We start from the raw sequence: 27,800 nt of genomic DNA, 5'->3' as shown, positions 1-27,800 counted from the left end.
GCAGCTTCACCCCAACATCTGGACACATAAATGCGGCACAAATACTTACTTCACACCGAAAAAGAAGTGATATCATTTTTAGTTGCTAATCTAGTAAGTTACATGCTTCCATGTAAGTTCCATTTATTATGGAAATATGAACTTAATTGTGAATTAAAAGGCAAAGAATAGTTGGGTTGGTGGGCATCAGTTCAATAACTCCTTTCCTTCCTTTGTTTCACACACTGAGAAAATTTTTGAAGAATAACTTTATTAAACTGAAACTAAGGGTAGAATACATTTCTGTCATGTAATTACAAAAACTATTATGCAGATGTTCAAACAGTCCCTAAAAAAGATACTAATGATGTCCAAACATATTGAGCAATAGAAAGACACAGTAGAGCTCTGGTATAAACCTCCTTCCACATCTTAATACCATTCATCAACTTTATAAATACTGAATAAAAGATACTTATGTCCAAATAGAAGATATTTAATGGCAATTTCCCTCTTTTAACACAAACCAACATCTTTCTTATGGGCAGCTTTGCTCAAAATCCAGCAGTCCCAATGGGAGGCAAGAGATGTTTTAAAATAGGTCATCATGCTTAGTCTTATTCATGTTAGGACCAGCACTCCCTTTGAAATACAAATTTTTTGTGGATTACTATAATAGAACACTCCTAAGCCCTTATCAAAGAAAATCCTTGTGGCTATGAAGAGTGACAAAACATGTTACCAATTCTAAACTGCTCTTTCTTATTTAACCTAAGAACAAAATTAGGAATATATCATTTAATTATTTCAATAATAACAAGAAAAAACATACATCAATGCTTTTACTTATTATAATGACCACGTGATCATTGCCTATGGAACTATGACTTAGTTTCCTAGTGAAACTCCAGATTCAGTGAATGGTTTTGACCACTAACATTTTATTAGCCAAAATTATAAATCTAAGCAAAGGCACTATTTTAACTCGTATTCCTTTTAATAAACAAACTTCTTACTTATAAGTAACTGGTCTTACTGAGTTAAGAAATAGTTATTTATATCTGAGACATTACATTAGGACACAGTGTTATCATGAACTAATTCTATAATTTTTATCACTCTTGTTTGTGCAGAACAAATACGACCTTTCATACTAAAAGTTAAAAAATGTAACTAAATGTTTATTTTGTCTTTCTCCAAATAAAGCTTTCTTCTATACATGAGAATATGTTATAGAAAGCTCAGGAATATACAACTCAGACCAAATTTTAGACAAGAATACTCTGCAAATTCTGCAGAAGACATGTTCATGTAAACTCTACATAGCAGCTAAAAACATTTATCTTCCAGTCACGTCTAAATAAATTCAAAATACGTAAATGTACATTAGTGATCAGCTATAGCCCATTAAATTCCATTCAGCTTTGGCCACCTGCATTTTCAGATATCAAGCAGACAGAAGAATTCAAGGCTTTCAAATAACAAGTGCTTTCTCTGTACTCTAACCTGAAAGCACCTTTTCTTGGCCTAGTGCCTTCAGAGCACCCTCTACTGCAATTTTACAGATGAACCATAAAGAGGGCAGAAAAAAAATACATATGGATTTTTTGATATATATTTTTAATAATTGGAAGATACCCTTTTTTTAAAGAAATAGGGATACTATGTAAAAATACAGTTTTCTTTCAGTCATACTGGGATTTTGCTTAACTTTAAAAACTGGTGGAATCTTTGGCAAAGTTTTACAAAATAATTAAAATTAGTGCTTCACTTGAAATATCTTCCAATGTGATATGTATTAGCATGGAAGTAATACCAACACTTGAGAAATATTTACCATTCACTTAAAGTTAGCTCCTCCTTAGCTTACTATTTATATGTAAATCAGACTATCATCAAAGTATCAACAGGCATAATCTTACTACCAATCCAAAAAGCCAACACATTAATAAAAACCAGAACAAGCTGCTTCATTCTATCCATAAAATAAAATTGAGTTCTTAATTTTAAACAGTTCATAGTGTTTACTGTGGTATTTCATCACTTCATTACTGTAACATTACAAGTAGTTTGAAAAAAAGCAAGATTTTCCTGAAGCATTTTAACTTTAGTAGAAAACACGTTTGACAAAAGCATAATCCTCAGCCTTATAACGTAACAGTGATGCTATTTTTCTAGCTGTTAGATAATACATGGTTTAGCTGTCACTCACTGTGCAGCAGTCAGTTACACAGAATGAAATGAATCATAATCACAATGACTAGCCAAATTAAGGAAAGTATGCTGAATCAAAACCCATGCTCCCGAACTGTCTTAGGGTCTGATTCAGCAAAAATATATTTGATTTCAATACCATACAGCATATTCCATAGATACCTGTTTATCCAGACTTTTAAAGCAAGAAAATGCTGAATTCAGAAGGCATAGCAAGACAACAGTATGTTTTTAACAGACTACCATCAAAAGTGACATATCAACTTGTAAATACACAGTACCTAAACAAATACCATTAAAACAACACATAGTAAAAGAGAGATGGTGTGTGAGTTAAGGAAAGAAACTCTCAAACTGAGTTTATAGAGCTTTCTTTGGGTCTTAAATGTTACATTGTTTTAAGCCTACAAGTAGTAGACAAACCCTTTTTGTAACTTCCCATCTAGCAATCTGACTAGCTTCATCTATGAGATTCTACCTTAAAATATCTGTTAATCATTCTTAGTGGTGAATGGCATAGGAAGGTTTTCTTTGCAATGTTCTTTTGATGATGGGCATGCTTAATCCCACATGCTGGAAAGATTTTGTATTCCAAGGTCTTCCTTTAGATCTCATTCTTCAAAGGCTTTCTGAATTCAGTATAAAAAACATACCAAATCCTAAGAATAACCACAGTCTAGAAGGGAAGCATACTCAGGTTCCCAGCAGTGAGTCTCAAATAGTAAAGTTATAGATAAATGAGCATACCCTAATTAATAATTGATAGAAATATAAGCAAAATATGCAGATTGACAAACAGCTTCTAGGGAACCATAAATGTCAGTGCCAGCAGGGAAAATGTCCATGGCATTCTTATAAGACTGAAGAGTAAAGAGTTACTCTCAAAGGCAAAATTCTGCAGGGCAGACTCAACTTACCTACTTCCAGAAGTCTGTGAGATAGACCTCTACATCTGACATATTCGCTCTATCTTCTTTTTAAGTCCACAGCCAGAAATAGGCTCTGCAATTCATCTGGCCTATTTGAAATGTCTAATTTAAGATGAGATGGATCACATCCTAAAGGCACCTCTTTATTTCCATTTGCTTCAAATTGAATATAAGCGATTTCAGACATGGATGTCTTCTTCTGTAGGTATTCAGATCTTGTCAGAAGAATCCCAAAGAATTTCTGGGGTCAAATAGCATAATTTAAGCTCTAAATGATGTAGCATGGGAAAAAGATACCAAAACTGAGGCAATGATTTTCATTAACCAAACTGCGGGTTTCTGAACTTAAAGAAGACTGATTTCGTGAGGACTCACACCTCAGGATGGATTTATTTTGATGCCAATGTTGGTTCTCCCTTAGAAGAACTCCTTGGTATGTAGAATGGTGTGAGTCAACTTTTCCAGTCAGGAGACAATCCCTTCCATTACCCATCTTCTTATTTTCATTGAACCCCTAGTAATTACATATTCTTGGGACCTCACATTTTTGTCAAATTTTTTGTAAATCAACCAACACCTTGCATCTAGTGAATAAATATGGCAGCGGATGCAACTGTTTCCCTTACAATAATAGAGCAGCCATGTATTTTCACGTTGGTGAAAGACCTCCTTTATCAGGAAGAGATTTGAACACAGCTCTCTCTTCTCAAATGAACAAGTTATGGGCAACACTGGAAAAGTTTATTCTGCATCCTAACCATGAAGGCATAAAATTGTGCAGTCAGGAATTCAAATGTATGGACGGGCAAGAGAAAGCCTAAATACCTCTGTGATTAGGATACTCCCTATCTAGAGGCAAGTCCTCATTCTTGCTCCAAGGGCTGTTGTGCATTTTATTTAAGTACTCAAATGCAAAATTCATAAGGAGGCATCTGACACAGACAGGATACAACTCAGTGGCACTAAAGACAAACACTGTGCATAGCTGAGGTAATCAAATTCAAAATACAATATGAGGAATGACTGATCCAACAAGACTTCTGCAGAAAAGCATGGTGAAGGGATAGTAGATCACAAGCTGACCATGAATCCGTAAGTGCTATATCACAACAAAAACCCCAAACACGTGACACTGTCTTTACAAGGAAAGGGTTCTGTGCAAGACACAGTTTTATCCCCATGCTCTCCCCATACACTTCTGTTTGGAATATGTGTCTGGGTTTGGACACTGTGTTTCAAAAAAATCAGTCAAAAAATATAACCTGTTGAGTTTACAGAAAGGAATGATGAGAATACACAGGAGGAGCTATGATCACATTTGTGAAATACAGAAAAGGTTGCTGCATACAGAAAAATAACAGACTGTATTGCATTTCCATTGGGGACAGAGCAACTAGCAAATGGCAGGAAAGAGATTTGGGTTTAACAGTAAGGGGAAAATTACAGGGGTAAGGATAAGGACTTTGAGTAACTGAGACAAATTATCCAGGGAATTCAAGAAATCTCCATCCCTGACTGAGTCAGTAGTGGAGTCATTATTCTCATACCTTTCAGTAGTAACCTATCATTTGAAAAAATGTAAAATTTTCATACTGTATACGAGAGCTTTACCCTAAGATCTGCTTGGCCCACTCTTCACCTTCTGCTACACAGGCAACACAGCTCTTGCAGAGATGAGTGTCTTGAATTCAGTGCATCATCTGCTATGTGCCCTTGCCTTGGCCATGAATGCTACTTACTTCACTGGTTAGGTGGGGTCTCACAATTGCAAATCACTAGTTTAGACAAGTAAGTGTCAGGAACTGCTATCTTAAGAGTCGGTCATGCCTTGAGGCAAAGGATGAATTGCAAGACCTGTTGAAGTCCCAACCAGCAATGTTTTCTATTATTCTATGTGTTCTCTGGGTTTTGAACAGCTTTAAAAGCATTGCTTCTCACTCATCCTTTCTGTAATCAGAAAAATGTATAAACCAAGAGTTAGATAAACACTATATGGAAAAAGATTTCTTGCTAACACACTGGAGTACTCATTTCTGAAAAGTTATATGAAAGATGGTTGTAAAACATTTTCCAAAATAGGTTGACTGCTTCTAACTCACAATTTTATTCAAAGGTGAAAGCATTTTATGTTCTTCATATGCTTAAGATAGTACACATTCTAAAGAAAGTCTGCCCTCAAAAATACACAGAACCAAAATGCCACATTATATCGAATACCTAGCAATGCTATGACCTGTTAAATATTCTGTGTACAAATGCAATATTATATTTGCTATAAGAAACGCTTCACCTTAAAAATATTAATGTCAAATAAAGAATAGGTCATCAGGAAGTATTTAAGCAACCTCATATAAGATTTAAGAAGGAAGAACCAACCCCATAGAGACAGTAAACAAAGAAAATAGGTTTCATGTGTTATTTAAAGATTTTCTTAAGAATTTTCTAAATAGAAGCACTCAGACTTGTTCGAAACACAAGTTCAACTCTTGCTAATTCCTTCTAGAACAGACAGGATATCTCACCAAATTTTTAATAAAAGATTTTAAAGTCTAAATCAAAGATATTCTTTATGGCCTCAGGCCTCACATCAAAACTTAAAACCTCCAAAAGATATAGGTACATGAAGTTAATTATTACGACTATTACTTTTCCCCTATCAAAATGCATGAATTTGATTTCTTTATCAAAATGCAACTGAGACCACTCTGCAAGCATGTAATATGATGACAGCTGATACTTAAATTCAGGCCTATAAAAGAACTGCCTTCCACCTTCAATAACAGAAAACAGCAGAAATTGCTTTGAACACTTACTCTTCAAAAATTACATGTATTTGCTTCTCAAATGCACTGCTATTCCCCTGTACAACCTTATTGTTACATTAACTCTTATAGTCTCAATCCTTACTGACCCCTTTGCAGATTCAAGACCATAGCTTGGAGAAACTACACGAGGACAGTCACCACATGGTATCTTGCAGAAGCAGCTCTTCAGCACAGCACTGATTTTTCAATGTTACTGTATCACCAGAAGTATAATAACTCCTGAGATGAAGTTACTGGGGTTTACAAATGCACTACCAGATTTGGTGCAAACTGTTTTTATTGATAAACTATAACATACCCTCAACAGAAAGTTACTTCAAGGATGCAACAGTTCCTCCTGTTACACCATGAAGTCCTGCAAAAGAGATCTAAGCTCAGTAAGCATTGAAAACAATATTGGTCAATATGAACTTCAGGTTTATAACACTAATAACTTTGTCTGGACAATGACTGCTTTTGAATGCCCTTTTTAGACAATTAGTACTTCAAGACATTCTTCCTGCTGGCGAGTTTAAATTAAAAGAAAGACTTGCCCACTCTTAGAGAGATTAGGTTGTCTATGGTAAATTGTAGCTATTAACCTTGATATAGTAAGACGTGATTAAAACAGCCCATGTGATCTAAACTTAACTTAAAAAATCATCCCCACCTCAAAGCTCAATGTATAACATCTCTTGCAGTAAAACAGGTATAGATGAGATCAGAAGTCATCACTTTTTGTGTTTCTTGGGGTTTTATCTCCCCAAGTTTCTGTCAAAAAAACATCATCGGTGAAGATGTTGGGGGAAAAGGAAAGATCACACTAAAATAATTCTTCTTGGAAAAGGCTGGCCTAATGGTCTTAGAAACTGCCCTAGCATTCTGACTGACTGTAAATATGACAATGTAACTTGAAGAAAGCCACTAAAGCAAAAGGGTGAAAGGTGGCATTAAGCTAAAGAAAATCCCATTCCACTGGACTAAAATTCCAAGTTCAAGCTATTATTTTACTTCTTCCTCCCTATTATGAAACCTTGAATGTGTTGCAAGTATTTTAAAACTTCACTGGCAGGGTAAAAACACATTTTACACCAGTTCTGCAGTAACCTATCACTTCTGCGTATTTTGACACTTACAATATATACACTAATTAGCCACTGGTTCAATGGAAAAATCAATTATTTGACATTCTCAGTTATTTAGATGTTACCCAGCTCAGAGATGCATGCAGACAAAACCCAGAATGGACCATTCAGTCCCCTAACCTCATCTCCAGAGACCACTGCATTTCAGTCACTGCTTTCTAGGATACAGTCCCAGCACCTTAAAATTATGATCTTCACTCATCCTTTAGATGTAAAATTAAATGTTTTCTTCTCTTTTCTTTTCCAACCAAGTGCAGAAAGGTATTTATTTGACAAGATTACAAAAAGCACATACTGTCATGTGTTGAATGTCTTTTTTGGGCGTTCTTTGTTAACTAAATCCTGTATCTGTTTTATGATTTCTCAGCCCCATATGATGTCAAGCCTTTCTACACCCAAGCCATCCTACCAGTACTTCTTGAATGTGGGAACACCAGCACTACTGCAGTCTTCTAAAACTTTACTCAACATAAACATTATCAAGCCAAATAATTATTGTAATTGCCACTCTGTATAATCTCCAAATATATTCTGCTTAGTCACTAAGAGGAAGTATTACTTTAATCATTTGTAGACAGTGCCTGAAAGTGTGTTAGGTTCTTTAGAGAACAATTGTAAACACTGAGTCTTCTGTAAGAGCAAATGGTACAAGCCATAACAAACTGACATGTATTATCTACAGTATAAAATGTCAAAGCATATGATAAGAGTGAAGAGCAAGGAATAATGACAATTTTGAGAGAGGCCCAAAAAGCAGTACAAATTATTAAAAGAAAGGGGAGATGATAAAGAATATTATGAGGGAGCAGAATGAGGCGGGAGGAAGGAAAGAGGACATGGCAGGGCAGGAAACTATATGTATATCTGTGCAACTTCCACTATCATTTATTTCATACTGCATAAACTTATTAGAGTCACTTTGACCACATTTTATTTTATAATGCACAGAAACAAGAGCAAAATAATGAGTGGTGTAGCAACAAACTGTTCTAATCAGCACTCCAAATTCAGAGAAAATGCAGTGCAAAGTTATGGAAGCATAACTTAACTAACATTGCCTGGAGTCCTAGTTTACTATTTAGTCAAAAGCAAATACTTTTGCCTTACTCTATAAACTTTAAGAATTCCTATACATATCTCCATTTTCCAAAAGCAAAATCAATAATCACCACATATCTCTCTTTCTTCTCTTCAGCTCTGAAATCCAAATCCGAAACACACAATGCTTTTAAGACAGTGCAAATCAGAGTCGATTATTTACAAAGTAGGATAATTATTTATAAAAAAGTACAACAGCTTTGTAAGTCTGATATTTACACTTCTGTGACTCATGGCCAGCAGTCACAACTGCTTCCTCTTCCCCAGGTGAGCATCCTGCCCCACATCTCTCTCACAGTGTCATACAGAGCCCACACAGTGCAGCTTCCTTACGGTTTGCTTGTCAGAGATTTTGTTTCAGTCAGTGTAGCTACCCCATTTTTACCATGCCTGCACAATCACTACCACAGTAACTGAGAACACACAAGCCTGCAGTCAGTTGTACCTTCCTACAGCTCACTCTGGACTTGACATTGGTGGATCACAGAGAGCCACCACCCTCTAGCTATCCCACTGTGTTTCCACCTTTCTTGTCCCCTTAGGTAAATCAGCTGACAAATCCACACACACTTTTAAAAGATATCTTTTATAAGGACCTCATGGTAAACCTGTAATGCTTTGCAAATCTATGAAAAGTTGGATGATTTCATAACAAAATTTCTCTTGGGAAAATTTGTCTTCGACTGGGCCAAACTGTCCATACCCATGAAAAGCTAAAATACATATCTTTTCAGAGCTATGATTCTGACTTTATGAGGAGAGCATTTTATCTTTAGAACTGCTCAGCAAAGAGTTTGAAACTCATGATATTTCAAGTACCAAAGTGTAGATGCACATCACACAGGCTGAAACAGAAGTCTATAAATAATGGCAGCATTCTAATGTCTCCTGTAATTTTTTTCCTGTATGCATCCTCTCAATACATTTAATACAGAAATAAAGTACAAATTAAAAGTAAAAAAGCACAAGACTGATCACACAAACCAGTCTGTATGGAGGCATTGTGCTGTCTAAAATCTGTTAAAAAGCTCACACACACAAAACCAGATTTTATAAGAGGAAGGATGTGCATAATGTAAAGGAAAAGTCATCATCAAAAATTCTATGCTCTATCCAAGTCAGTAAAACATCCACAAAGAAAAAGGTTGAAAATATGTAAATATTCTTAAAACAGCAAAGACTTACACACAGAGTACAGACATAAATTCACTCTGTCACGCATTATGCATATTAAATATTATGCAAAATATATATTCAATAACCTTGTCAAAAAGACACCTTCCTAGGACATAACACTTAAAATGCACTCCAAGGGTCCCAAAAGTTCCAGAAGAGAGACAGTCAAAGCAGCAGAGTTTTCCACCCGTCCTTTTTAAAGCAGAAGCTCCACCACAGGAATACAGTGCACAACTGTAGCTCAGCATATTTCACAGACCAAACCAGGCCAAAGGAGACAGCAAATCTGAAAAGCTTCTGCTTTCCATGCCATCATGTTCCATCAGATCCTGGCAAGAATTCATGCTGACCCGATCACTATTAGTTGCTACAGATTACAACTCAATAACATTTGTATTTCCTTTCCCCAAAAAGAGTAAAACAAGCATAAGGAGAAGTTATGTATCTATTTTAAATCCACACATATTTACCCCAGGGAGTGAAAGGAAAAGAATAAATAGTCCACATTACAGATGTGAGTCACACCACTTAATGCTCTTTTGGAAAATGCTCAGATACCACAGTGGTGGGCACAGCATAAGAATTTGAAAAACACAAGATAGAAATAGAATGGAGAAAGGAAGTAGAGCCCAGGGACTAGCCATTCATACTGACACTCAATCACCATAAATTATAAAAAAAAAAATAGAGGGAATACATGCTTGCTGCTTTCTTCAACATTTGAACAGTTCTTGTGTTAATATCTCTAAATGTCAGCTCTTGTTTTCAGCATCTTTTTTTTATCCTGCTATATTTCTCCATGGAATGAAATGACACAATTTTATTGCTGAGGCAAAAATACCTTCCACTTCAAAAGAAGCTTGCCTTCGAGGAGAATTACACTTGAACAAAGACTGCAGGATTTAGCTCTATATTTATCTCTATGGAATAACAGTGGTTCATTCATATAAACATGGGGGGGTTCTTTTTTATTCTTTCTCTTCTTTTGACAGAAAGAAAACATCTCTTGAGAGAATTAAACTCAGTAATATCTACATAAAGATGATGGTATGACTTTGGTGGAGGGCTGTGCTTGATAAATCCACAGATATTTTTAGAATAAACATGTACCTGATGGTTCAAGGAGACACTTCATTTTAAGAAAAATGAAACTGGTGAGTTATTCATCTGACACCAGCTCACTTCTCACTATCCTCTAAAATATTGTGGGCCATCTATTCAAATTCCATTGACAACAGCATTTTCCTAATAGAGTTGCTTTAGGCCATCTTTTATGTATAACCTACACCATACCCTCTCCCTTGCGGCTTAAACAGAACTCAAGTGGACCCTTTTAGTGAGACATAATGAGAAACTAAACCCCACCCGAAGTTTATCTTTAGATTTGATGAAGACCTTTTTTTTTGCCCATTGTCTGCTTCCAAGATTCTGAGTATTACAAATTTAAACAATTCTGTTTCACTTCTTAAGTTAGTTTTACCTTGCCATTACTTGAAAATAGTTTATTCTTCATTTGCAGGCTTAACCATTCAAGCTGATCCCAGTGCTGTACTGAAATTGTACTTTATATTTGATCATAAATATTACTGTCCACAGCAAAAGTTGACAGGAGCTTTCTTTAAAATTGTAATGCTATTATTATATATTTAAAATGCAAACTTAATTCCTTGAATTCCTGCAGCTTCCAACTGAACTTCCACTTCCTTCTTTGTTAATGATTTTTAAGAGTGCAGAAATTTTAGACAAACATTTGCATTTATTTTGCTATATCATAGAATTTAATAAAATAAATCAGTCTAAATTGTCTCAAAATAAAAGCATCCCAATAGCAAACAAATTGTAGAGCAAGAGACTAAGATGTGGTGACAAAAGAAGGTATGGCACTTTATTTCCAGTGCTCACATAACAGTGACATGCTTCAGAATGTTCACCCAACAAAAAACCTTTTTAAACAGACTTTGAAATGTTTTTAGGAGATCTCCTTAACGCTTAGGAGCTGTCACACAAATGATATTTGAAGTTGTTCATATGATGCTAATAGTAATGCAATGAATCTTGGAAACGGACTTCCAAAGTCAGCAACTAAAGCCCAGAAGACAGCTTCCAGGTGCTGAGTGTGAAAGGCCAGCTGCAGTTAACATGTCCAAGACACAACACGAATTTTGGTACAAAAAAAATGCTTCAGCTTCACCACACTCATCAAAGTCATGTCCACGACAGCAGCAGCTTTGCTTATTACTAAGGCATTCGAAGTCAGCGTGGTTACTCCATCACGGAGGGAGAATAGTTTTCTCGACTTTACTCAGTGTCTGCCAGCCCGACTGGGGAAGGGCGTGACCCACGCTGTGCACGGCAGCGGGACCCCCGCGCCTGCAAAGGAGACCGGCGTAGCCCCAGGGCTGGGGCTCAGCGCACGGGGAGAGCTCGCACCTCCCCGGGCCCCGCGCTCCTGTCCCGGACACTCCCGGTGCCGAGCTGGCCGGGTGGCCGCGGACAGCTCCCGGTGCTGAGCTGGGCCGGGTGGCCGCGGACAGCTCCCGGTGCTGAGCTGGGCCGGGTGGCCGCGGACAGCTCCCGGTGCTGAGCTGGGCCGGGTGGCCGCGGACAGCTCCCGGTGCTGAGCGGGATCGCTCCCGGTGCCGCTGCCGCTGCCGGAGCCGAAGACGGAGCCGGAGCCGGGGCTGCCCCCATGCCCGCGCCGGGCAGGCGGAGGGCGTCCCGCTTCCCCCGGCGCCGGGGCTCACGCTTGGAAAGAGCAGCGGGGCGGGGGCGGGCGGCAGACACGTTGTCGGGGGAAGATGGCGGCTGAGGCAAACCCACCCAGCCAGGCGGCCGGAGCCCAGGCCCCGGCGGTGCCGCTCCGCCCGGCAGGGCCGCCGCCGCCAGCGCGGAGCCCGCCGCGCCCCCGGGACGGGGCCCGATGCTGCCGGTCCGCCCCCTCCGGCGGCGCCGACCGCCGCCCCGACCCACCCCCGTCCTCCCGATGGCACACGCCGGGTGAGGACGGCACCTGTGCGGCCATGTTGGGCGTCTGGTTCCCGCCGGCGCCGGGGCGTGCGGAGCCGGAGCCGCCCCGCGGAGCGCGACCAAGGCAGGCGCCGAGCCCTGCCCCGTCTCTGCCCGCTCCCGCGGGTCGCCCCCGCCGTGCCCCACACTCGCCCGGCGCTGAGCACCCCTGCCCTCCCCCAGCCGCCCGACTCTTCTCTCCCGCCCTGACCCTGCCGGGGGAGAGACTTCCGCGGCCGTGGGCCCCGGAGGACGATAAAGGGATGCGCCCGCCCTTACTTGAGCACGGATTGCTCCTTCTCCTCTTCCTTCTTCTGGCGGTCCATGACGGCCAGGATGATCTTCCGCTCTTCCTCCGTGAGGTGGCTGAGGTCCGGCATCTCGGGCTGCGGGGCCGGAGGAGGCTGAGGAGCGGCGGGGCCGCTCCGGGGCCCGGCGGGAGCCGACATGTTTGGTGGGAGCTGCCGCCGCCGCTACGGGAAGCGCTGCCCGAACTCCAGCAGCACCAGCGGGAGCGGCCGCCGCCGGCGCCGGGAGAAGCACATACAAATCAATACCCTGTAATCAACCGGCAGCCTAATGACGGCCCCGCCGGGGAGGGGCGGGGTGCCCGGCAGCCCCGACCTCGCACCCACCCGCCGGGCCGCCGGCGGCAGCGGGAGGACGGGGACGAAGGGGCCCCGGGGGCGAGCAGGGGGAGCAGGGAGGGGAGAGGGCAGCTCCAGGAGAGGAAGGGCCGGGGGCGGGGTGGGGAGGGTGAGGGGAGAGGGCAGGATTAGCCGCGGGAGCGCTGTGGTTTGGGTGCGAGCGAGATTATCCCAACCCTGAGCACCCGGCGGGGAGAGGGAGGACGGAGCGAGCGGCAGGGGGTCAGGAGACGGGGGCAGCGGCTGCCGGGGGGGCCGAGGGGGATGCCGTACGAGAGCGGAGCCCCGGCGCCCCAGGGCGCGCAGCAGGGGAAGCCCCAGCGGGCGAGCGCCAGTCCCGGCCGCCGGCCGCGGCTCATAATTCCTCGCCGCCGTCCATGGAAGGGACCGCGGGGCGCCGCGCCCGCCTCCCGCCGCCGCCGCCTCCCGCCGCTCCTCTGCCGAACCGCGCCGCTTCCTGGCGCCGCCTCGCTTGGCTGGTGCCCTCTCGGCTGCGGGATGGAGTCCGCCTAACCCATGGCATGGCGGAGAGCCGGAGTCACGGGAGGGGGCTCCGCATCGCCCCGCCGCCTCCCTCCCCTGAGCCGAGCGGCGCGGGGCGATGCGGGGCCCGGCTGCCGCCCCTAGCGGCGCCGCGCGGGCTGGCGGCGGGGGGCGGCGGGCGGCAGCTGCCCTTATTTATTTATTTATCCTCGCACGAAAAATGGACGCGATAAAAATCACGCGAGGAAGGACAAGGAGGAGCCAAGGCGCCGGCGACGAGCTGGGAGGACCGAGCCCTGCGGCCGCGGGGGGGCAAGGGGGAGGGCGGGGAGATGTTGCGCGGCCGCGGCTCCCGCATCTCCCGCCGCTCCCGACGCCCGCGGGGCGGCCGGAGATGGGCACCCGCACGGTGGGGCCGGTCCCCGAGCGCAGCCCCAGGCAGGAGGGTCTGGCGCGGGGGAGCGCCGGCCCCGGGAGGAGGAGATGGAGGCAGCGGGAAAGGCGAGGGGGAAGCGGCCCGGGAGGGCGGCAGAGCACCCATATCCCCGTCCCGTCGAAGGCCCCACGGCACGGTCCTCAGTTCGGGCAGAGAACCGCAGAGCAACATAAGGGGAGCCGCGGGCTGCGCGCCGGGCCGGTCTCCGGCTCTCCCGGGCCGGTCTCCGGCTGTCCCGGGCCGGTCTCCGGCTCTCCCGAGCCGGAACGGCATCGCTGCTCAGCCGTGCGAGTCCAGCCCAACAGAGCTGCTGCTCCACGACTGCCCACATAAGGTCCTGCTGGAGTGTCCTTCACTCCACGCAAGGTGTGAAATCTACCCCAGCCTCTGTCGGGACAGATTCCTCTAACCCACAAGAGCAAGAATGTGACACCTATGAGAGAAGCTGGGAGCAGAAAGTCCTCCTCCCACATGGACACCAGGTAGTGGTGGAATAAATCTCTAAAAACTCTTTTGCTATCTCTAAATCCCCCATCTGAGAGTCATTTTGTAGCAAGAAATAATTTCTGGAAAAAGTATCCTAGAGTACCCAAAATGCCATTCAGACCAAATAAATGGGAAATGCCCTATCCAAGAATGCCAAAGAAAACAATTCAATCCAAATCTGTATGTTTTTACTTTGTAAGACACAGTAGAGTTCTGGTTGCTGTTCTCTCACATTATGAGACATAACATCAGTGTTGGATAACATCTAGGTGTATGCAGCAATAATAACGTGATTTTAAAAGGTTTAATTTGAACAGTTTGAAATCTCACCCCAGATCATAGAGTCTTGGAGCTGGTGCTATTTGTAATCTGCCATGGCATCAATTTATAACCAGGTGCAAAGACCTGGGGAAAAAAGTAATCTTTCTGAACCTATTATGGTCCTCATTAGCTGTATTGCCACAGAGAATAAATTCTAGGATCCAGCTTCACTGACTAAAGAGTTTTGCCTGCAATATTGGTGAAAACACCGTTCCTTTGTGGAAACAAATTCTGGAGGAACAGATTGTCAGAAGGACATGAGAGGTTTGCTGTGATAAAGCAGGTCTTAACAATAATCTCTACCTATTATCAGTCACATATATTCATTGAATTTTAATTTTGTCTAAGACATGTCACTGGCATCCTTAGCTAAAGGAGACTGTTCCATTTCTTGATGTAAAATTGTGTAAAATAGACCCTTTGTTATTGTACGTACACCATTGTGTAAGACACTGAGCTGTATGATTTTTCATTCAGCCCTGAAAGCATTCTGCTCTTCCAGTTCACATCACCTTCACCTTTCGGACTGGATTCCAGCCAGCTGGCTCTCACCAAATTCCTTGTTTCTTCCAGGCACTAGATAAATCTGGCATCGAAGTCAAAAAGAAGAGGAAATGTAGACCCATGTGTCATCAGATTACCAAAGATGGTGCACTCTTTATCAATCTATGAATGTTGAGTGGAAGAATTAACTGTACAGAAGCCTTTGGAAAATACTTTTTATCCCAGGGAAGTGAAGAACAAGAGAAATCACTCAATTACTTCTAAGAATGATTACAAAGAACCAGACCAATTGAAAGTAGTCATTTCAGCCTGTCAGGTTATTGTTGGTTCAATAATATTTCATGGTGTGCCTCAACCATAAACACAAGCAGTATTCAGACTGTAGTTTTGGTTGCAAGAAATCACTACAGTTTTTTGTGCATTGCCTCATTCGTCTGAGATTCTTTCTAATGGACATTTACCTTTGAATTTTCTAGATTTACAGTGCCTGCTTCATTTCAATGTGCCTGTGAATTTTCATCCACAAATTACAAATACTTGCTCTCAGCATTACTGTAGAATTTCAAGAGCTTTCTTTTCTTCTTGGTATTTGCCCTGTTTCCACTAAATCCTCTACCATTACATGGGTAAATGCAAACAAACAAATGCAGGGACATTAACTGTAATCCCTATATGTTATCTAGCTATTTGCTTTGAAAAGAGAGAGCACATTCAGAGCAGAAGACATCCTATCTTGATGCCAATGAAAAAATGGTTCAACTTGACCATTCTATGCTTCTACCTTCCTTTCTCACAATCAGTTCCACCTATCATTCCTCACATTCTTCTGAAATTAAACATTATTTGTTCATGTTCCTGTCAGCCTGCACAGAATTGTCTCATGTTGTTACTGTTACTTACATTACCCAGGTGACATATTGATGAAAACATACTCAACAGCACAGACTTCTCTACCCACTCCAGAGTAATGATGTCAACAGTAATCTATAATCAACCAACGAATTATCATACTATCATGTAGTATGATCATTTACAAAAATTACTTTTAAGGAGCATTCATTTGTAATTCTGACCTTCACATTCATGCGTCTCCAGGTACCTGCCCTTCCTGTTCATCTCAGTCCTCATTCTGAACTCACTACCACCCTCCAAAAAACCAGATTCCCGTTCCTAGTTTACAATCTTCTGCTGAAATTGTTCTTCACTGCAAAATCTGTAAATGAAAATTGATTCTAATTGCATATCAAAGGTATGTGATACTTTCTTTTGGTGGCTTCTCTAAGTCATCTAAATGTACTGACACCAGCAGAGTTATTAATATAATTTTTCTGATACCCTTTTTTTATCTGTTCCTTTTCAGTTCTGCTAGACATGAGGGGTTCCCAAGGAAACAGTGATATTGTAACCTAGTTTTATATATCACCACAAAATGTCTTTCACTAAGGGTCTCATTATACTTACTCCCATTTCCTTCCTCATAGCAACTACAAAAGTAAATGAGTTGGTAGATTCATTGTTTAAGCATGTCAAGTATAAGTCTTCTCTGAAAAGGAAATGCTAACATCTGCTTTATAATGTTTTGTATAAGGGGGAAAATCCAGTGTAACTAATTATTTGTTATTTTTGTCCCAATTTGAAACTTAGAAAACATCTTTATGTAGCTGACATGAAGGGAATTTTATTCTGTTATGCATCAGTGAATGGAGGAAATTAAAAATATATTCTTGGTTGAAAATGTCCAGTACTCAGACTCTCAGTGGATCAAATCAGATGTATAACCAGCAAGAAATGTATCCTGCAGAACACTTCATGTAAGCAGTCTGCGAGGGACTCCTCAAATTCCCACAGAGGAAGTGAAAACTACACTGCAACAAATTATGTTTTCCAGGTCCTATGCTAAGTGCTATCAAACCATCATGGGCTGGTTTTCTGGTGCAGTCTTGGATCTTTCCCAGCTTTCTCCTGTCTAAATTGAGGAAGCTAATTATATTATATAATGTCACCAAATTGCCATTTGATTTCTTTCAAGAAAGATTTCAAGAGGATTTTGCTACTCTCTACGCAATTTTTTTTATGCTCCAAGCAAATTTCTGTTAGTTGGATACTTCCCCACAAGTGATTTGAACAATGCTAGATATTTATGGGTAGAAGTCAGATTTGTTACTCTCATTCCCTATAAAAGAGGGTCATCCATAGTATGCACACTACTGACCATAACCAACTATATTCAGTGAAATAGTCCACCCCAATGTCATTGGTATTAAGGATCTGTCTGCAGTAGATGGAAAGGTATTGGTCTTTTAGCTAGAGACCCCACTTTTCCCTCCACTCCATGCATATGATCAGTATCTTCACAGAGTCAGAAGGGTAAAGTCCTTAAATTATGCTGAAGAGTGTAACTTAATTTTTACGCACTTTCAAACCCTTTCCCTGCTCAAGGACTACCATTAACAAAAACATTTTAGATTAGAGGACTGTGGGCTCTCCATGGGCATCATGGGAGCTGCTTGGGTTATGGAGGATGTCCAGCCTTATTCCTAGATCAGCTGTGGTGGGAAGAGATCGATTTGCCTTCTCTCAGTGGATCAAGGAGCTGGTATCCAGGTTGTATTTTGTATTGAAATGCAATATGGTAGAGGCCCTGGCACATAGGTTTTCTGTAAGCACAGCTGGCTGAAAACTGAAGAGAGGCTCAGATCAGTTAGATTGTTTTCTGGTTTAAGGTTGGGAGAGTTGGGGTTGCTCAGCCTGGAGAAGAGAAGGCTATGGGAACCTTACCATGGCCTTTAAGTACCTAAGGAGTGTCTAAAAGTTAGATGGGGAAATATGTTTATTGCCTGTTGCAATAGATGGGGGAGGGTAATGGTTTTAAACTAAACTGAAGTGGATATATAGAAAGAAGAAATTTTTTTTGTCATAGGGGTAGAAAAACTGGAACATGTTGCTCAGAGACTTGATGGACTAGATGACCTTTAAAGGTTCTTTCCAACCTGAAGTATTCTATAAATGGGATACTTGACAAACATGATTTCTGGAGCTTGGATGTTTCGTCCAGAGCAGTTATACACAGAGTACATAAGTTTGTAAATAAGATCAATGCTAAAAACTTTATTATGTCTCATTCCTGCAATTTTGTCTCCATGCTCAGTTTGAAATATTCTGTCATATTTGTAACATAAAACATGCTGCATTAAAGGCGCAGGCTGAAGTTTTTACAGGATCAGTATTTTCTGTCTGAATTTGACAGTTCAATTTTGATTGTTGTTCGGCTAGTTGGTTGAAACTCAAAGGAGGAAGTTTTGAAAGAAGCTAAAAATTCTTGTGTAATGACAGTTCTTTGGTTATACATTTCTATTTGATTCTCAACCTGTACCAGCAATGTTTCTAAGTAACTGGGCAGCAAGTTAATTCTTGTAATCTAACAGTCCTGATAGTAATAAATCACAGATTTTGTTTTCAACAATGTAGCAATTGTCCAGCTAAAAGAACTGTAGAATCAAGAATCCTACCAAAACCATATGAGTCTATTTATTTTGGTCATTTACAGACCATTCATTGGTATTTAATACCTTTATTGGTATTAAAAATTGTCCCCAGCTTGAGCACTTAGGTTTCTTTTTAATTGTTCTGAGTTGTCAGATACTCCACTGGTTTCAAAATAATGATTATATAGACATTATTCAACACACAGAGCACAGGCTCACATTAGCACAATAGGTGCTTAGGACATTATTGTATGTTCCTGTAAGTTATGGATGCAGCATTGTCTTCTGACTTTGCTGCCTTCTAATCCCTCTTCCCTGACCCCTCCTGCATTTCTGAAACTCAAGCTGCTTCAGAAGAAACACCAGCATTCTTCAGTCCATGTGATTTTTTTTTTTTTTAATTCAGTCATAAGATTGTCCTCCAGAGTTGGTACAGAATATCCTGTTCCAGATCTCAGGAATATATTCATTCCTATTGTAGTGACATCTTGAAAGTCCCAAATCTCCTGATTTTATACAAGATAGAAATGACCGTTTGCCCTTTTTCCCTTTTTTCCCCCTTCTTTTTTTCATAGACTGTACTAAGTGATTCTGTCTCTCAAATCATTATTCATTATTAAAAGTATTAATAAAATCCCAAATTATTATTATTATTATTATTATTACAGTCACGCTTAGAAAGCCTAGTCATGTATGAAGAGTCTAGTGCCCTAGAAATTAATAGAAAAAATAGCACAGGCAACAGCCTGTTGCCACAGAAAACTCAGAGAGCCATAAACAAAACACGATACATGGGTAACTCAGACAAAAGCAATTGAAATGAGAAGACAGCAGTAAGGTAACAGCAGTAACACTAGAGAAGTGGAAGATGACTATTTTCTCATGGACATTATCACAAGATGATGTTAAATAGATCTTTGAAGAAAAATGGCACACATTGGGAGACAGAGCATCATTGCTGGAGTAGAGCTGTTTAGAGTTTTCCCAAAGTAGCATTTGAGTGGAAAGTTCTGAAGGTAACATCCATTCATGCAAAACCTGCCCATTACTGAGGTCCCTTTTTCACTGCACCCAGATTAAGTTGTGATCTCTCTGTTGGCAAGAAATAGAAAATACTGGTTTGACTGTTTGCTTTCCTCAAAATCCAAAGGCAGCAGGGCTTTAGCTGTTTGGATTTTCAGCTACAGCTAATTCTCACAGACCTGGACTATAGCAGCTTTGATAATGAAAACATGCCTGAAAGGGACGATAATTAAAGTTTAGCATCTGGTATTTTCTATCTAGAAATCTACCTTTCTAGGCTTCACATCTGCCAAACGATCAGCAAATTAATCAGGAAGTTCAATTAATTCAAATAATATGTAAGGACAGAAGTGGTAGCACTGTGAAACTTCTCCTAAAAGCATAATGGTGCAGGCAATTTAATTTTTTTTTTTAATTCAAGCAAGCATTCATTACAATTTTAGCTCCAGTACATGAAAAAGGAGCCAGTACCATGTGAAAGTTCATTTTATACTCCAGAGACAAAAGGCACTAGAATGAAAAAAGCTAAAGTCTAATTGGAAAACAATTTCTTTCTTGTATATTGAGATCATTAGCACTTGACACTTTCTAGCACTGTTTCCCTGAAAAGGCTCCCCATGAGATCCTAGTTGACATACCTCAGATAAAATCAAACTGTGCAGCATGAAAAGTTTATGAACAGTCTTAATCAACGTTAATCAACTTTGGCATTTTACTAGGCTAAGGGGAAAATTGCATTAGGCCAAATGAAAGTCAGCAAATGCGTAGTAACATGATGATGGCTGCTTTGTGTTCTGCTCTCCAGAGCAGGATTCTGCCATACTTAAAAGTACAAGTATGATTAAAACAAGATTCATTCACTAGCTACATTAGTATAATTACATTCACAATGATTTTCTAATAAGTAGAAAATCAAAACATTCTGAGAAGGGATTTGTATCCCTTTCCACAAAAGCTTAGCTATTTTTACTACCAATATTAGTCTCATAAAATACGTAACCTTTGAGTACAATTATTACATTTCTTAGGCTACAGCATCTTATAAATTGATGCGAAAAGTGTATGTTAGGATTGCTGTCAGACAAAGGTATTTAAAATATTAATGGATGGATGATAGTGAAGTATGAGCAGTAGCACTTGAACACAGTCTGTTTTTATAGTGGACAGGAAAAAAATAATTCTCTATGAAGAATGCTCTTGCAAAGGAAGGGATGGAAGGGAAGGAGTAATAAAATAAGAGCTCATTTTTGACATTTCATCTTGCATTTCAAAGAGGTATATAAAAAAAAGAAGGTGTAGGGAATTTCCTTCTTTGAATGCAAAAGGAGTTACCTCACTGCCACTGTGCAAAGAATCTTTTAGACACACAATACTTTAGACTAACAGCTGCTACAGTCTGCCTTGTCTCTTACCAAAGGGACTACATCCACCATAAAATTAGTGGATGACCCTTTCAAAAGCACGGGTTTCTGAGTTGGCAAGGAAAAGAACAGAACCAGTAACTACCCCAATAACGAGAAAGTATGAAACACTGAGCTAAGACAGCTGCTTAGCCTAAAGGTCATTAACCACCATACTACAGTTCAGCTTAGTGCTACAGAATTGATGTATTACAAAGCCAAAGAGGATACACTTGTGCAGAAAGACTCTCCAGCCTTGTCTGTACTTTACAATAGGAAATATTTTCACAGCAAATGTACATGCTCTCCCCCAGAGAAAACTGAGCAGGCATTGACACTTTCTAGCATTGACCACACAGTGGATAGAGTTTATTCTACACCTTAATTTGGGGGGGCGGCGGGTAATAAGCCTGGTGCATGTGCAAAAGCAAGAAACTATCCAGCTGCACTGAGGGGCAGATGTTGCTTCAGTAAAACAGTCCTGTCCTTACAATTCTTGTCTCATTACTGCTGTACTTCTCTCCATAACAGTGGGCAGATTAATAACTTTTTTTACTTCCCACTGTGTGTTAACAGTAAACATCCAAATACATTCCTCTATTTATATGGATTCTTTCCTACATTTCTGTCTTGAATACGAGCTGTTCTGATGAGTAGCCACCTTCTGTGTGTGTAGTCTCCTGTGCCAGCTATTTCAAAAGATACCAAGCAAAAAAACATCAATAACAGCTGATGGCATTTTGTTGGTGATACTGTGGATTTCATAGGTATTCATCTATCATTCACAGTCGTTTTCAAAAGTATTCATGGCTGTCAAGAGTTCAAAACCTATAAAAAGTAGTCTGTAACACATTCAAAACTCAGCCATAAAAATATAGAGAACTGAGTTATACACTAAAATAAAGCATTGCTTCTTACGTACAAATCACTGCACTCCAAGATGTGTGTTGGATAAATCAACATTTGACAAATCTGCATGCAGAGGGAAATGGTGACAAAGGATGAGGAAAAGGCTGAGGTACTTAATGCCTCCTTTGCTTCAGTCTTTGATAGCAAGACCAATTGTTTTCTGGATATCCAGTCCTCTGAGCTGGAAGACAGAGATGGGGAACAGAATGAAGCCCTCACAATCCAGAAGGAAATAGCCAGCAACCTGCTATGTGATTTAGACATCCAGAAGTCTATGGGGTTAGATGAGATCCACCTAAACGTACCGATGGAGCTGGCAGAAGAGCTTGCCATACTGCTTTTAGTCATTAGCAGTAGTCCTGGATAACTGGAGAGGTCCCAGTTGACTAGAAATTAGGAAATATAACATCTGTCTACAAAAAAGGCTGGAGTGAGGATTCAGGGAACTACAGGCCTGTCAGCCTGACCTGAGTGCTGGAGAAAGTCATGGAGCAGATCATCTCGAGTGCCACCAAGGGTGAAAATGACTGTGAATGACAACCAGGGGATCAGGCCCAGCAAGGTTGATTTTATGAAAGGCAGGTCCTGCTTGACCAACCTGATCTCCTTCTGTGATGGTGTGACCTGTTCAGTGGATGAGGCAAAGGCTGTGGATGTGGTCTGCCTGGACTTCAGTAAAGCCTTTTAGCCTAGCACCTAACCTGCAGTAGCAGGTGACTGCAAGCAACTACAACACTGCTGACTCAAGTCCTGAGAGCAAAGAGGACATGTTGGACACATGGCTGTTTGCTTCTCTCACAAGGAACTACTTCTCATTTCTAGTCAGAGAGTTGCCTCCTGTGACTTTGTCGACTTGATGTAACATCTTTGGCTTTCATGCATGCATCTGCTATTGCCCTACACTGTTATTGTCCTTGATTTCATATCCTGTGAGCATTTAACAACTCCGTTGTTTTATGTCCTGTTTCTTTCTATCAGTTCACAGGATGAGAAAGACATGCAAAGATGTCTCAGCTTTGCTTTATTCTCTTACAGAATATCTTAAAAAGAGGAAAAGGTAAACCTGTTCACTAGCTGACTAAACCCTTCTCCCTATTGGATGATGCCCACATGTCCTTCAAAATGACATTTTCTTGTGATCAGACCTTCAAAGCAGGATGAAGGTAACATGAAGAAAGTAGCACAAATTATTCTGTTTGTGTATACTTTTTTTCCCCCTATTTGGTTCTACATCACGTATATGCTGATTGCCTCTTTTACTTTTCCAATTTTGGTACAATGAATTATTCCACATTATTTTTGAAAAAGAAGAAAAATTAGCACAATATTTTTTCCCCCAAAACAGTGATGTTACATTATGTAAAACATACATGACAACAGTGTAGGGTACAGCAGAGCTAGTAACTCAAGAAAGCAAGATCTAGGGTGATAGGAGGCAACATTTGCATGACTCAAGAAGGTATAGAAATTTCTACAGGGCATGGATTCATGAACCAGAATTATATATATAAAATAAGCAATGGACAAATTTTGATTTATAGAGATATTATTCCGTTGAGAGTTTTAAGTGAACCATAAGCTATCTGAACTTCACTCCTGTGCTTTATAACGTCACCAAAACCTCTCATTATATTCTGTGTCTTTATTTTCCCTCATATTCTCACACACACAAATGTAGGAGTCTGCAGGACCTGAAGAATTACTTAAATACTGAAAGGATGTAATTTATCACATTTCTAATTGCATCCCATTTAGAAGTATTTTAGTTCAAGACATTATGTAAAGAAAAAAAGTTCAAAAAACCAATCATAAAATAGTCCACCGGACAACACATAGCAGTTGTAGTAGGTTCTATGAAATTAGCTGATGGCTGAGAATAGGATTTACCAAATCCTCTAAGCACCAGATATGAACAAATAGAGGAAAAGCTAAATTAACCTGCTTAATTCTAAGTACAGTAGAATACAAATTGCCAGAATTATGCAAAGTACAAACACACGCATGCATGCACACACACCCCACACAGAGGCAAATGCACATTCTTCCCCATTTCTGAACCTGGTACCTTGCTGAGTTGGGTTGCTTAGGAGACTCTGATCCAAAGTTATGTCAGCAGGATTATGTAAGCTCCCGACAGGTCTACCAAGGCTGGGTAAATCAAAGACAGAGGCCAGACAGAAATTTCTCTCTTGATCCTTCAATTCGATTCTTCAAGCTGGATGCAAGGCTGACCACCTTCCTCTTTAGAAATATTACTGGCTAAGCCTTCATTTTGTCTCTGTGACAATTTCCATCTCAGTTCCTTGGAGCAGTGGGTAGCCCCAAATGAATCTGTGCAACAAGTATCAGTCCAATCCCATCTCAGCAAGGAGCTCAAACCTTGAAGTAGCTGCTGCCCCATGTTATGTACAAGATCCTGGCACGTACATACAATGCTGCAAGCTGGAAAAATCAGCTCAAGTTATGAGGGAGACGGAAAATTACAGTATTGATATTCTCAGCATGAGTGGGTGCAGATGGTCGGGAACAGATTGTATCAAATTGAAGAACAATAATAAAATCATGAACTACTGAGGTTCCCCTGCTGGAGGAAAACAGAAGTTGCACTGATTGTGAGTGACATCACATAAAGAGCCCCGTGAGACTGATGAGGAACCAATTAGCAGCAAGGCAGCAGGTATGCAGTTCAAGTAGGTGAGGATGAAAACCCTCCAAATGCTACCATGATACAAAACCACTTTCTAAAACATCTTACAGAACCTTTTTAGCAGTAGCATGCCCTCATTGACATGGCTGGGCAAAATGGGAAAGTAGGAAGAACTAATTATGGACTGAACATGACTTGGATATCTGGAATCTGTTCACACAGCAGCTCCAATAAAGACATTATCCAACTTTGGTAACTAAATTATCTCCTGATGGCAAGAACATCTTCTTCTGCCCACAAAATCACATCAGACTGGTTGTAATAAAATATGGGCACAACATGGCTTTAACCTATAGTAATTTTTATTTGTTCATCTGAATGTTTAGGCATGTAAGTTTTAGGTGCCAACGGTGAGTGTGACATATATGCTGCCATTGTGGAAAATAAATTTTAATCAAATACTTGCAAAAGAAGTGAATAAGAAAATAGCCACTGAAATGCATGGTGTTTAAATGTCTTTAAAAAGCAATTTTTCCATTGAAAGGCATAATTTTCAGGTTTCACAGAAATTAATTTTGAGTATCTTCAGCAAAATACATTAGTAGAACTAAGACTTTTCTGGTATTTTTCAATAAAAATAGGAGGGCTGGGTCACTGCAATGCTGTAGAGTGGCAGTGTCAGACAGGGACCAGCAAAGCAGAACTTCCCAAATTCTCAGGAAAAAATCCCATTAAAATGGAAAAAGGGAATAAACCTTTATGAAGACAGTCACATTGGCAGGTAGCAAAAAGGGGGCTCCTGATTTCAATAATAGCTAGAATTAACTAATAAAAAACAAAGGAGGAAATACCATTACCATAAAAGAAACCCCGCCCCAAATTAAAGAGGAGACTTCCACTTCATACTCAAACTGTCATATCAATCGAAAAATAATCTATTTGGCTAATTTAAGTAAGACAATAACTGTGAGAAATTAATCTTGCGTTAAGATGAAAATACCTTAAAAGTGAAGAACTGGAAGGCACGACACAATGTAGGGTAAAACAGATCAGGTCTGCTCAAAGCCAGCAAAAAGGATCACAAAATGATGCTCTAAGTCTTGAACTGAGCACAAGAGGATGAATTCACTTTAGAATAATGTAGAAGAAAAACTTACAAAACTACCTGAAAATTTTAGTGGCTGTTAAGACTGACACAGCATCACAGTCCTCTCCAGAAAATTATCCTACATACTTACATTGAATTGGATTTGCAATATCCCTGCATCTTCAGCTACTTTAAGAACAACAGATTACTTCTGGCAGCTGATCTTGTGCTGACCATATTCTCAGGCTGCGCACTGTCACTGAACAACCAGTGCACAGCAGGACACATGGCACATACCAAACATACCTAGACTGTGTTGACTTTCAGAAAGCTTTCAAGAGGATCTCTGAAATTTTTTGGTGAATCTGTACAATACCCAGAAAATTGTTATGGTTTTCATTAGGATACCACAAGGACCAAGATCTCTAACCAGCTGTCTTGAAGTTAATACTGAATTTACTGTATTTTGGAGGTAACGCATCTTCACGAAATTCTGTGATCAGATCACGCACATGTAGGTCTGGACATTGCTGATGGTATCTGCTTCCTGGAGACATTGATAAAAAACATGCTGCTTAAGAACTGTCAGAACCGAATGAAATGTCCTGAAGTCAGAAAGTTAATAAAGAAAGGTGGTAAAAACCAGTGTGACCTCAGATAACTGTATTGGTCCATAAGAGGGAAGTCTTAAGTATTACTGCCTCACAAAAACAGCAACTTTTGCATGATTTCAACTGTGAGCAAATGACTCAAGTGGAAAGCTTTGCTTGGCCATGGCTGGCCTCCAGCAGGGAAATCTAACGCCCTCCATGACAAGCTAAGAGTCTTTTGTTGCTATGCATTAAACATATCTGCAGGTCAGGAAGGAATGGATGGTAAACAGGCTACTCAGAAATAGTTGCACAGAATAAAGCAGGCCCTGATCCTGGACTGGACATTGTGGCCCAAGACACCTGACCTTTGGCATCCCCAAAGACAAGAAAACCAGAGAGACATTTTCAGCAGAGTATTCACTAAAGCAGCAGTTTTGCAAGAAAATTTTGGAAATTGTGACGGCATTGGCTTCTGATAGTACTTCTTCAAGGCAGCTGAATTCTTATGCTTCTGGTGATATGAAAAGTAGGTTGAACTAAGACAGATAAATTGAGAACCTGACAGATTTGCAGCTTCTTCCTCCATTTATCTCTCACTGAAATATTTAACTCCTTAGTTTAACAATCCGCTGCATACTATTTTAGCTTTTCCTATCTTCTGAATAAAATCTTTGGTTACTAAACATTTTAACAAAACTCATTTTAATAGATTTTTTGAGAATTTAGTTCTGATCTGTTCTGCCACATTTTTCTGTGTCTGCTACTGTGACTACATCCTTTAGTGTGACTATCCATTTAAATTTTGTCTTGGTCCAAAATTCACTATGACATTTCTTCAACATACAGAGTTCAGTCAAAATCTCTGTCTAGGGCTGTTCACACAAAAGACTCTCCACAGAATAAGGCACAAAACACATAAAGGTATTTGTCTTTTGAAGCAAATTACTACATATTGTCCATAATTTAAACAATTGTCACTGAGCCAGATTTCTGGTTTTATTCCTTTATTCCCAGGGGAAAAAAACCCTCTTCTGACTAAACCTTAGTTTCAAATCACATTTAGACACCCAATTACTGTATTAAGTTTATTCCACAGTTTGACATCAGTATCATAATCCAGTTACTTACCTCATGCTGCTTTAACTTGTGATAGTGAACATTTTCTGTTTGAGATATTGTACCGCAGCTACTGGACAGCCATAACTGATAGGATTATGTAAAAACAGCAGCTTATCATGAATGTCCTAACGTTTTCAGATGTTAAATACTCACTTGAGAATGACGCAACTGCAAATATTGCCAGTGGTTTTGTTTGCCAAGGTTATATTTTGCCTTAAGTGATGCAAAAGAACACAGGCTCTATTCCTGAAATAGCTGGTCTATAAATATGATACCTTTAGATACCCAGCTGAGCCAATGATTCTTTTG

General features: G+C 40.5%; 1 protein-coding gene and 1 long non-coding RNA gene across 36 annotated transcripts in view; one reads left to right on the top strand and one right to left on the bottom strand.

Moving 5' to 3' along the window:
- The window catches only part of RIMS2 (regulating synaptic membrane exocytosis 2), a 454,433-nt gene extending 441,421 nt beyond the window's left edge, over positions 1 to 13,012 (bottom strand). For 32 of the 35 annotated variants that reach the window (XM_039548364.1, XM_039548365.1, XM_039548401.1 and 29 more), the window contains exon 1: positions 12,631 to 13,012. In XM_039548364.1, the coding sequence (XP_039404298.1) occupies positions 12,631 to 12,800 (170 nt within the window). In that variant the 5' untranslated portion in view covers positions 12,801 to 13,012. The remainder of the gene's footprint in view (positions 1 to 12,630) is intronic. The other 3 variants (XM_039548387.1, XM_039548388.1, XM_039548389.1) reach the window with 3 other exon arrangements.
- Positions 13,013 to 13,840: 828 nt separating this feature from the next.
- Positions 13,841 to 16,096, top strand: LOC109145381. Its single transcript, XR_002046738.3, has 2 exons — positions 13,841 to 14,399; positions 15,298 to 16,096. It is a non-coding gene; the product is annotated as an uncharacterized LOC109145381 (long non-coding RNA).
- The last annotated feature ends 11,704 nt before the right edge of the window (positions 16,097 to 27,800 follow it).

Source organism: Corvus cornix, chromosome 2 (genome assembly GCF_000738735.6).
Source record: "Corvus cornix cornix isolate S_Up_H32 chromosome 2, ASM73873v5, whole genome shotgun sequence".
Taxonomy (NCBI): Eukaryota; Metazoa; Chordata; class Aves; order Passeriformes; family Corvidae; genus Corvus; species Corvus cornix.
This window is presented reverse-complemented; position numbering and strand designations above follow the sequence as displayed.